At 36.8% G+C, this 12,593-nt stretch overlaps 1 protein-coding gene across 1 annotated transcript in view; it reads right to left on the bottom strand.

Annotated features, from left to right (window-relative positions):
- KCNK2 (potassium two pore domain channel subfamily K member 2) overlaps nucleotides 1–12,593 on the bottom strand; it is a 293,468-nt gene that overhangs the window by 119,601 nt on the left and 161,274 nt on the right. Inside the window, exons 4-5 of the mRNA XM_007952567.2 lie at nucleotides 6,832–6,992; nucleotides 3,475–3,661 (exon numbers count right to left, since the gene is read on the bottom strand). Coding sequence (XP_007950758.1) covers nucleotides 3,475–3,661; nucleotides 6,832–6,992 — 348 coding nt within the window. The remainder of the gene's footprint in view (nucleotides 1–3,474; nucleotides 3,662–6,831; nucleotides 6,993–12,593) is intronic.

The following is a 12,593-nucleotide window of genomic DNA, read 5'->3' on the forward strand; positions in this document are numbered from 1 at the left end:
CAGTACTGTATATGCAAAAGGGTTCATATTTGTTGTCTGTACCTCCCATGTACCTCTCTATGTCTTTCTCATCCTCATTGCTGTCATATTGGTCATTCACATTTGGTACGTTGCCCTTCTCTTCACCCAAATCAATATTTACCACTATCTATCTAACGACAATCCCTCCCCTCCCCTCCCATTACTTATTTATTATATTTATTTTTAAATTTTTTATTGCAATTTTGGTACAAATTTACAAAGCACATTCATTTTACTCTCAACAGTTCATGCGCATTTGGTTTCATTCCACCCACGTTTCATTTATAATTGTTATTTATTTAGAGAGTCCCAGACCATGAGGGCAATGATATACTGGGCTGACAGGCTATCACTTGTTGAAAATAACACATTCAATATAAACCTGTAAGTCTGAAAATTTAAGACTTGTCACCTAAGGCCTATATATTCCACAAAGTGCCTACAATATTTTCATAATTACATTTATAAAGTGGTAAGGCAATCCCCGTAGAAGGACATTATGCTTGGGAAAGTAGAAGGTGAGGCAAAAAAGAGGAAGACCCTCAATGAGATGGATTGACACAGTGGCTGCAACGATAGGCTCAAGCAAGGCAACGATTGTGAGGATGGCACAGGACCAGGCAGTGTTTCATTCTGTTGTACATAGTTACACTATGGGTCGGAAGTGACTCAACGACATTGAACAACAGCAACAACAAGGCAGCCTAAGACCAATGTACCACAAGTACACTTTTTTTTACTATTACTGTATTTCACTTTCTCCTATATGAACACACTTTTAAGTTCTACTTATGCCAATTTATATATCTTAAATTGTTGTTGTTGTTGTTATGTGCCATCGAGTCAGACCCTACTCATAGCGATCTCTTCTTGGGTTTCCGAGGTGGTATCACTACAGAAGTGGATTGCCCAACCTTCATTCCGAGGAGTGGCTGGTGGATTTGAACTGCCAGTCTTAGAATTAGCAGTCAAGTGCCTTAGGCACTATGCTACAGAGTTCCTATAGCTTAAACACAAGGTATTTCAGAACCAAAGTTTATTTTCTTATATGGCAGTTATAAAAGACTGAAATTTCTCTCTCCACATTGCTCTACTATAAAATTAAAAGACTTCCAGCAAAGTTAAGCATCTTCCTGAAGCTGAATTTAACTTACTTCCCCACCCTTTCTGTACCATCCCTGACCTTGCTTAGAAACAGATGAGTGGGCATGATAACTCATTTCCCTAAAGTTGTTTTTCAGAAACCCAGCCATGACCAACTTGAAATTGGTTAAAACCAGCTCAGATCAGTTTTGGCCTTTGGACATGCGTATTAGGAGAAAGGGAACAAAGTTGCTCGGAACTAACATCTCCCCCTCTGCGTAAGGCCTGAACAGAAGGTGCATTAAAAATTGACTGTCCCTTTAAACTGAGGCCAAGGAATCTTCAGCCAATTCACTCCCAACTTCCTGGAATTTATATGACTATGTATAGCTTTTCTTGAAATCTATAAAAATTGTACTCTCAACCTCCCCATCAGGAAGTCAGTTTGGGATATAGGCCCTGTCTCCTTATCATGTGCATGGTAATAAATTATTTTTCTCAACATTTGGTGTGTGTGTGTGAACTCATTTGGTTTGATAGCTCCAGGCAGGGACTCCCTTTAGTCCTGTATGACTCCTTCCCCAGGTTCTTTGTCCAATACACAGATACTTTATACCAAGAGCAAAACTACTTATGAACTCATCCCCATCTTCAATATCAGCATACATGAGGCCTTGATGAATTAAAATGGAATTAACAGTTTAATAGAAAGAGAGGAATTACCAGCATTTTCTGAGATCTTAATCAACTATACATCTTATTTTCCTTCCTGAAAATAGTTAAGTCAGAAATTTGGGTCAAGAAAGAATAGTAAATATTTGTTGTTGTTGTTAAATGCCGTCAGTCATTTCTGACTCATAGCGACCCCATGCACAGCAGAACGAAACACTGCCCGATCCCGCGCCAGCGCCACAATCCCTGCTATACTTGAGCTAGTAAATATTTAGAAAGTAAAAAAACTCTTGTAAAACTAAATTAGGCTGTAAGTGTACTCTGTGGAGCTTACTACCAAGATCCTACAATAATGTTTAGGGGACACAAATCATTCGTGCTCAGCTATCAATCTAAAGGATGGAGGCCCAAAGCCACTCAGGGGTACCACAGAAAAAAAGGCTTGGCAGTTTGCTTACATTAAGATTACAACTAAAAAGTCCTGAGGAGATTCTACTCTCATGTTGCCATGAATTGGAATCGACTCAACAGCAACTAACAGCTAATATTAAAATGGTTAGCATGTTTTTCTAATACTTCAAAAAATTTTTCTTTTTAAAGAACGATTTACATTTTTCTGGAGCAAGTCAAAACAGTTCATGATGGAGCATTACCATACTTAACCTGTACCACAGTTATTATAATTATTTAAAATTATAGTTACAATAGTAATAATAGTTGAATAACTGTGAAAGAGAGTGTTGAAATGATGAGAGGCACCAAAGACCCAAGAGATATAACCACAAAGCAAAATTGAAATAACATTTCTAGAAAAAAAAAAAGCAAAAAGCATGAATAGAAAAATGTAGACACTGTATATAAAGTAAATAATCTGAATTCAAAATTTGAAAATTAAATGAGGTAAATATCATAGACAAAAAAAAAAATGGTTTTAAGTAGCTACTACTCTTTGAAGTTTGCAACAGGGAGCACTGGTGGCATAGTACCTAAGGCATTTGACTGCTAACTAGAAGGCTGGTGGTTCAAACCCACCAGCTACTCCTCAGAAGGAAGATTGGGTGATCTACTTCTGCAGAGATACTGCCTCAGAAACTCAAGGAGGGGTTACTATGACTTGAATCAACTCAAAAGCAGTGAGTTTAGTTGTTTTGTTATAAAATGGAGGTATGAAAAGGCCTAAGCAGAAATAGCAAGGATAAGTTAAACCTGAATTTTTGTACCATTGTGGTGCAATGGTTAAAGCATTCGTCTGCTAACCAAAAGATCAGCGGATCCAACCTATCAGCCCATCTGTGGGAGAAAGATGAGGCAGTCTGCTTCCATAAAGGTTTATAGCCTTGGAAACTCTATGGGGCAGGTCTACTCTGTCCTATAGGGTCACTATGAGTAGGAATCGACGTGATGGCGGTGGGTTTGGTTTGGGGTTTTGGTGGGGCAGTCGGGAGGAAGAAAGGGAATCATGAAGCAGATACTTAGTTTCTGAATTTAGAGGGAGAATGCAGAATTCTAAACAAACAGCAATTTAAATTTCTGTCATAGAATGAAATATAAATGCCCAATTCCATCCTTCTGCTTACCTCCATTGTCACAGGATGACTGTTTTTGTCTCTGCCACTGTGTTGTGCTGCAAACCCTAGAGAAAAGTCTACTTAAATAATATGGGTTAGAAGGGTAGTGCCAGTGCCAGGAAAACATTACCTGCAACATAGTCGCCAAATCCAATGGTTGTTAAAGTGATGACCACAAAATAAATGGCGTCCAGAGCACTCCAGCCTTCTATGTGTTTAAATATGATCGCAGGCAGAGCAACAAAGAGCACACAGCCAAACAGTATAAATATGATTGTTGAGATGATGCGAATCTTGGTCTGACTAACATTCCACTTCTAGGCATGAGGGAGATAGAGACAGAATTCATGGATTATTGATGGGCCTGCAAAGCTAATTTATACACTGTTATCAGTAAAGTAACAAGTGAATTGATTTACTTTATTTATTTTATTCCCGTTTATTCTTAGTTAAGTTCTTTACTTACAAAAAACTGGGTATAACACAAATTACTCTATATAATCCATTCTAATAATGATGCAACTCTACCTTTACATAGTCTTATAGCATGTAAAACATTTCCCAAAGTAAGTATTATTTGTTCTGAGAATAGCTTTTCAGACATCCATAATCATTATTTGTCTACTTGAACTGCTTTTGAAACATTTATATTCTATAGGCATACAATGGGTTTGGGCCAAACACTATCTAGAAATACTTGGAAATAGACAAAATTGAACCACTGATAATTGATAAAATTATAAATTTCATGAATATCTTTTCCTATCACTCCTATCACCTTTTCCTATCATTAATTCAATTGATTACAGTACAACCTTAACAGACTCAAAGTCCACAATTTGATTTCCATATGAGCCACATACATTGTTTCTCTGTTCTTTGGCCTTAAACTGCACAATCCACAAAGCTACATGTTAGGTTAGGCATTGATATGTCTTCAACAACCCTAAACTACAGCTCTCATCAGATTATCCATATTTTCCTACCTCTCTTACCAATCAACAATCTTTGCAGTGTAAAGTATTGAGTGAAGTTTTTGTTGACTGTAGTTTATTTCCAGCTCTCTCTTTAAGGGTTAGGAGACCCAGGATGCTGTAAATGGTTAATGTGTTTGACAGCTAACCAAAAGGTTGGAAGTTCAAATCCACACAGAGGCATTTGAGAAGAAAGACCTGGTAATCTATTTCTGAAAAATCAGCCACTGAAAACCCTATGGTGCACAGTTCTACTTGGACACACATGGGGTGGCCATTAGTTGAAATCAACTCAATAGCAACTGTTTTCTGTGAAGCTGTTGATGTTTTTAGGTCATCGAGTCAATTCTGACTCATAGCAACCTTATATGACAGAATAGAACTGTCCCATAAGGTTAAAACCAAAAACCAAATCCAGTGTCATCAACTTAATTCTGACTCATAGTGACTCCATAGGACAGAGTAGAAGTGCTCCCTAGGGTTTACAAGGCTTCACAGCAGCAGATCACCACATCTTTGTCCAGCTGAGCTGCTGTTGGGTTCAAACCACCAACCTTTTGGTTAGCAGCCCAATGCTTTAATCACTGTACCACCAGAGCTCCTTAGTGGCCACACATTTTAATCTCTGACTGGATCTGTTCAATCTATTGTGAAAATCATAGGGCATATCTTCCATCCTATCAGAATCACTGAATTTTATAGCTGGAACATTTTTTTAGAGACAATAGTCTATGGAAACATAGACTGGGAAGCAAAAATGAAATGTTCCTCTAGTCCAGTAGCCTTACCATATATGTGGGAGTTTAATGAATATATGTTTGTTAAGTTCATAGAATAGCACTTGATACAAAAGGCTGAATCATGGTCACTGAAATGCAATATTCTCAAGAGCATGGAGTTCATCTGTTTATGTGTTGATGCATATGCAACATGAGAAACATACCCAACACACAGCTTGTTGTTGTTATGTGTGGTTAAGTTGGCCCTGACCCATAGCGACCCCTCCTTGGGTTTCTGAGGAGTTATCACTATGGAAGTAGATTGCCCAACCTTCCTTCCAAGGTGTGGCTGGTGGGTTTGAACCGCCAGCCTTCTGGTTAGCAGTCAAGTGCCTTAGGCACTATGCTACCAGAGCTCCTCCAACACACAACAGGCACTCAAAATGTATTGAATGAAAGAATGAATGATTCAGCCTTGCCAATTTCATGCCTACTAATTTGTCATATCAATTTATATAAATGCAAGATACTTTTGATAACAATATAAGACAAGTATAATAGCCAAAAATTGTCCTTTTTTGAAATAACCATGTGTTTTCCTACTCTACAGTAAAAATATTTGAGAACTTTGATCTGAAATCTTAAAGAGTTAATGTTAAAAAAGGGATTTTAATTTAAATTGAAGAAATAATATTCAGTAGTCTTATATCATAATAGAGCTAAATACAAATATTTTGCTGAATTTTTGTGAAAAAAGAAAACACTGAATAATAAATAAAATCTATTTGTAGTAGTAGGAGCTCTAGTAGCATAGTATGGCATCTGACTGTTAATCAGAAGGCTGGTGGTTCAAACCCACGAGCCACTCCTTGAAGGAAGGTTGGACAATCTACTTCCATAGTGATATTGCCTCGGAAACCCAAAAAGGGGTCACTATGAGTCGGATCCTACACGAAAGCAGTGAGTATGTTTTTTTTTTTGGTATTTGTAGTAGTGATGATAGCAGCAGCAAGTTTCCTACCCTCTAACACAATAATTTTCCTCAAAAGCACAAGCTTATAATCATGGTTGGATTATTATTTTTTCTTTCACTTAAAGAAAATAAGAGCGTTGTCTTTTCATTTATTTTCGCTACTGAACGTAATACAGCCACGAACATCTCCATGTGTGTTACTTTTGGTTCTACTAAATTTCACCCTTATAAATTAATTTCTGCCACTGGCACTACTAAATAGTTATATGATCACCTATATGTGCTTGCTATATATTATTATATCCTTTCCAAAAGGATATAATAAATTTATAATGCCACAAGCAATAAACAAGAGTACCAAAGCATTTTTTTAAAAAAATAATACCATCTTGTCAGTCATTTCTGTCTATGTTAAACTTTCTCTTATATTACCTGTAACCCTCTGAAAAATGTCTCAGTGTCAGGACTATTATTCAGATTTTATAAATGAAAAAAGAAAGAAGTTTCAGAGAATGATAATTAAGAAAAAATACCAAGTAGACAATATAACTGGAATTTGGACCCAGGACAGCTGGATTCTGGATTTCTATTTTTTTTTTTTTGGCAGTTTTGTGGCATTTTCTACAAAAATAGTATATTTGTTGAGGAAAGTACAATAATAATTCAGATACACAAAGTTACATACTACTAGAAGTCTGTGTAAATTGTTATGAAACTAAAGACATGAATGTTCAACTGTACCTGTGGTGATCTAAAAGATATAATTGTATCTCTAAAAATTAAAGAATAAATATATACAATTAAAATTTTATCATACTTACAATAAATGTATCTTCTACTTTTGCAATTCCTTTTCCAAATATTGTTCCTAGTTGATCTCCCACGCCAGCCAACAAAAATCCAAAAAGGGGAATTCCCAGTAAGGCATAGATGATACAGAATATTTTTCCCCCTTCTGTGCGTGGTGAGATGTTTCCAAATCCTAATACAAAAAACAAAATAAAATAAATAAGTTGAATAAAAATGAGTAATAATTTAAAACATGCAACCTCAAAGTTGACTCAGAAATTCTCAATTATATCAATTACAAATTTCAACTAGTTAAGATTTCCTTCATATTATATAGTCTTTTAATATATTTTGATATAAAACTTTTTAACATTTATGCAAAAGTTTTAGTAACACACAACCTATAGGTAATATTTCAATTTCACTTTGATGAGATAATGAAAACTAACGAGTTTTATATGCAATAAAGTCAGTGTTTTCACTATGTACCCTTCTACCTCCATACACTGATAATCCTGTTGATTTATAAAACTTTTATGTCATTTATTGGGAAGTGGATTACCTTGTTTTAAGAGTATTCAAATATGCTTCAATTATTTTAAAATTAAATTTTTAAGCAACTTTTAATTCCTGACTATACTCAAGTATTTACCAAAGAAGTAATTGTTAAAATCTTGAAGGTCTTCTAGTATCATGTAACTATATATGTGTTTTGATCCTACAAGTGTAACTTCATTACCTTTTTCTTTTTTTAAATAACAGAAGTGATATCTACACACATATATGGAGTACAGAGTGCATGCTTTCTAGAAGGATATAGAGTCCATCCTTTTAAAAAATGCATTTTATTGAAATATAATTTATGTACAGTGAAATACACAAAACTAAAGTGGCATGGGTCAATGTATTTTTTATTTTATTTTACTTTTTCAGTGTTCCTTCCCTTCTCCTCCCATGCCTGGTAACCAACAAAGAAAGTTTCCATCTATATATAAACCTTTCCCTGAGTTTTTACAATAATGAACTAATACTATATTTGTCCTTCTGTGATTGACATATTTAATTCAGCATAATGTCTTCCAAGTTCACCCATGTTATGCAGTGTTTTGCAGACACTACACATTATTCTTGTTGTTGTTGTTGTTATGTGCCGTTGAGTCAGACCTGACTCATAGCGACCCCTCCTTGGGTTTCCGAGGCAGTGTCACTATGGAAGTAGATTGCCCCATCTTCCTTCCGAGGAGTTGCTGGTGGCACATTATTCTTTAGTATTGCATAATGTTCCAGTGTGTGTATGTACCACAGGTTGGTTATACATTCTTCTGTTGATGGGCATGTAGGTTGTTTCCATCTTTTTGCTATTGTAAATAGTACTCCAATGAACATGGGGGTGCATATATCTGTTCTTTCCCTGGCTCTCACTTTTTTAGGATATATACCTACTAATGAGAATGCTGGGTCAAATGGTATTTCTAATTCCAGATTTTTAAGGAATTGCCACATACAGTAGTGCATTGGTAGTGAAGGCAAACACTGAGCTACAGGTGGATAGATGTGTGGATAGACTTAACTATTAGGTATGTCTGTGTAGGAGGGAGTGTGTCCAAGACCATGTACAGGGTTGGCAGACAATGTTTCTACAAGTGTATTTGTATGTTCTGTAAGAATTCTCAGGTATATATATAGTAGAGCTGAGTTCTGGTAGCATAGTACCTAAGGCATTTGACTGTTAACAAGAAAGTTGATAATTCAAACCCACCAGCCCCACCTCAGATCGAAGTTTGGGAAATCTACTTCCATAGTGATATTGCCTCTATGGAAGTAGATTTCCCAAACTTCGATCTGAGGTGGGGCTGGTGGGTTTGAATTATCAGCTTTCTTGTTAACAGTCAAATGCTTGCCTCGGGAGCTCTGGTAGCATAGTGGCTAAGACACTTGCCTGCTAACCAGAAGGCTGGCGGTTCAAACCCACCAGCCACTCCTCGGAAGGAAGGTTGGGCAATCCTACTTCCGTAGTGATACTGCCTCGGAAACCCAAGGAGGGGTCGCTATGAGTCGGGGCCAATGCAACGGCACATAACAACAACAACAACAAGTGATATTGCCTCAGAGACCCAAGGAGGGGTCACTATGAGTCGGGTTCAACTTGATGGCAGTGAGTTTCACTTTTTGGTCTGACAAAGGACAAGGTTGTGGTCACTTCTTGGCCACAGCCACCTACTCAGAAGGAGTGAGTAGCTGGACCTATGGGCTAGGGACTATGGTTGCAGAGGACATCAAGCTCAATTGGCATAACATATTACACAAAAAAACATAGTTCCACATCCCACTTTGGTGAGTAGCAACTGGGATCTTAAAACCTTGCAAGCAGACATCTAGAAGCAATGATGGGTCTCTCTTCATGCGGAACAAAGAAGAATGAAGAAAACCAAAGATGCATGGTAACAATTGTCCAAGTGACTGGTACACCATGCAATCCTCAGCCTATATGACTACAAGACCAGAAGAACTTGATGGTGCCCAGCTATCATTGTCAACCACTCGGAGAGGGATCTATGTGGGAGATCCTGGATAGAGTGGGAGAACAAGGTGGAATAAAACTCAAAATCATTAAAAAAAAAAATAAAGGACCAGATTTGTTGGTCTGATGGAGTCTGATGGAACCCCTGAGTCTGTGGTCCCTAGCTGGTCTGGTGTTGAGCCCAGTCCTGTGACTTCCAGCAAGGCATATGAGCTGAATATTTACATTGGGTCGATGCACTCCTTGAAGAAATCAGTCAGGGGGGAATGGAGGGGCTGTGTATGCACAGGGAGACAGCTCAGAGAGCAGGAGTGCATGGGAAGGAAGGACACAGGGAGGAGGTAACTATGAGGAGGAAAAAAGAGTGGAGCTGTTGCATTGTGGGAAATTGGAGTCAAGGTCATGAGACAAAGTGTATGTAAGCAGCTGTATGGAAAGTGGATTTGCTCTGTAGAATTTCATCCAAATCACAATAACTATTTTTTAAAAAAAGATGGTGAAATCATGACAATCCTAAATAGAAATTAAGGGAATTTGTAAAAAGCAAACCAACCCTACAAGAAATGATAAAGAGAAACCTTCCAACAGAAAACCAACAACAGAAGACAGCAACCTAAGATTAAGACTTATAACAACATCACTCAGAAACCAAGCTAGGAAAATAATTCCCAAATCTAAAATAAACTTACAAAAGGAAGAATAGAGAACTGGAAGAGTAAATTTGTAAATAATACCAACTACAAAACAAATAGAGGGAATAAATACTATAATTACAAAACTTCCATATGGAGAGAAAGTCAAGTCAAAGTCAATATAGAACAGAATGTTTTAAACTTAGGAAGATAAAAATTTACCACAGGGTAACCACAAAGATAATTACTACACCTTCTAATCAAAATAACAAGGAGAAAATTACAGGGACTTAGGAAACACAAATGAAACAATAATGAAGAAAAAGGAAAGAAACTTGATAACAAAATAATCTCAGCATAGAAAAATAGAACAAAGAAACCATCAGCACAACAAGAAAAACACAGAAGAATGACAACAGTAAATTAATACCTATAATTAATAACACTAAATGTGAACAGATGAAATTCACCAATCAGGAGAAAGAGAGTGGAAGACTGGGTAAAATACCAAGACCCATCAATATGCTGCCTACAAGAGACTTACATTCATTAGATTGTTGTTAGTGCCATTGAGTCAGCTCTGACTCATAGCGACCCTATGTACAACAGAACGAAACACTTCCTGGTCCTGTGCCAGCCTCATAATCTTTGTTATACCTGAGCCCACTGTTGTAGCCACTATGTCAATCCATCTTGTTGAGGTTCTTCCCCTTTTTTTCTGACCCTCCACTTTACTAAGCATGGTATTCTTCTCCAGGGAATGGTCCCTTCTGACAACATGACCTAAGTGGGTGAGACGAAGTCTGACTATTCTCATTTCCCAGGAGCATTTTGGCTGCACTTCCTCCAGGACAGATTTGTTTGTTCTTCTGGCAGTCCATGGTACTTTCAGTATTTTTCACAACTCAAAAGCATCAACTTTTCTTCAGTCTTCCTTACTCACTGTCCAATTTTCACATGCATATAAAGTAACTGAAAATATCATGGCTTGGGTTAGGTGCACCTTAGTCTTCAAAGAGATATTATTGCTCTTCAGCACTTTAAAGAGCGTCTTTTGCAGCATATTTGCCTAGTGCAATATGTCATCTGATTTCTTGACTGCTGCTTCCATTGGTATTGACTGTGGAACCAAGTAATAAGAAAACTTCAACAATTTCAATATTTTCTCCATTTATTGTGATGATGCTTACGGGTCCAGTTATGAGAAATTTGTTTTCTTTATGTTGAGGTGTAATCCATACTGCAGACTGAACTCTTTAATCTTAATCAGTAAGTGCTTCAAGTCATCCTCACTTTCAGCAAGCGAGGTTGTGTCATCTGCATATCAGATGATTATTAATGTTGTTAACGAGTCTTCCTCCAATCCTGATGCCACATTCTTCATACAGTCCAGCTTTTTGGATTATTTTTTCAGCATACAGATTGAATAAGTATGGTGAAAGGCTAAAATGCTGAAGCACTCCCTTTCTGGTTTTAAACAACACATTACCCCCTTGCTCTGTTTGAACAACAGCCTCCTGGTCTAGATACAGGCTCCTCATGAAAAAAAAAAAAAAAAATTAAGTCTTCTGGAATTCCCATTCTTCTCAATGTTATCCATAATTTGTTATGATCCACATAGTTGAATCTTCTGCATAGTCAATAAAACACAAGTAAACATCTTTCTGGTATTCTTTGCTTTCCGTCAAGATCCATCTGACATCAGTAATGATATCACTCCTTCCATGTCCTCTTCTCAATCCAGTTTACATTTCTGGAATTTCCCTGTTAATATACTGCTGTAACCATTTTTGAATGATCTTATCTTTAGATACAAAAATAAAAATGAATTTATAAATATGGGATGGAAAAAAATATATCAAGCTAATGCCAACCTAAAAAAAAAAAGGCGTGGCAGTATTAATTTCTGATAAAATAGATGTCAAGAAAAAATCTAGCATAGGGGATAAGGAAGGGCATTGTATGATGATAAAAGGGTCAATAGATCAAGAGGACATAACAATAATAAACATCTATGCACCCAATGACAAAGCTCCAAAATACATAAAGCAAACATTAACTGGTTTGAAAGGAGAAATGAACAGTAGTACAATATAGTAAGAAACTTTAACACTCTTGTTTTAATTGATGAAGGACAGAACAACTAAAAAAAAAAAAATTCAACAAAGATAGAGATCTCCACAACACAGTCAACCAACTTGACCTCACAGACATATATAGAGCACTCCACCCCCCCCAAAACAAAAACACATTATTTACCTATACATAGATCATTCTCTAGACTAGACCATATGTTAGGCCACAAATAAAGCCTCAATAAATTTAAAAACACGGAAATTCTACAAAGCATCTTCACAGATCACAATACTATATAATTAGAAATCAACAATAGGAAGACCGGGGCGGGGGGCAGAAATCAAATATATGAAAACTGAATAATACTCTGCTAAAGAACCAGTGCATAAGAGAAGACCAAAGTGGATGACAGAAGAGACTCTGAACCTTGCCCTTGAGTGGAGAATAGCTAAAGCAAATGGAAGGAATGAAAAGGTAAAAGAGCTGAACAGAAGATTTCAAAGAGCAGCTCGAGTAGACAAAGCCAATTACTATAATGAAATGTGCAAAGACCCGGAGTCTGAAA

The sequence above is a fragment of the Orycteropus afer genome, unplaced genomic scaffold, assembly GCF_000298275.1.
Source record: "Orycteropus afer afer isolate SDZICR_OR568_19922 unplaced genomic scaffold, OryAfe1.0 scaffold00013, whole genome shotgun sequence".
Lineage (NCBI taxonomy): Eukaryota > Metazoa > Chordata > Mammalia > Tubulidentata > Orycteropodidae > Orycteropus > Orycteropus afer.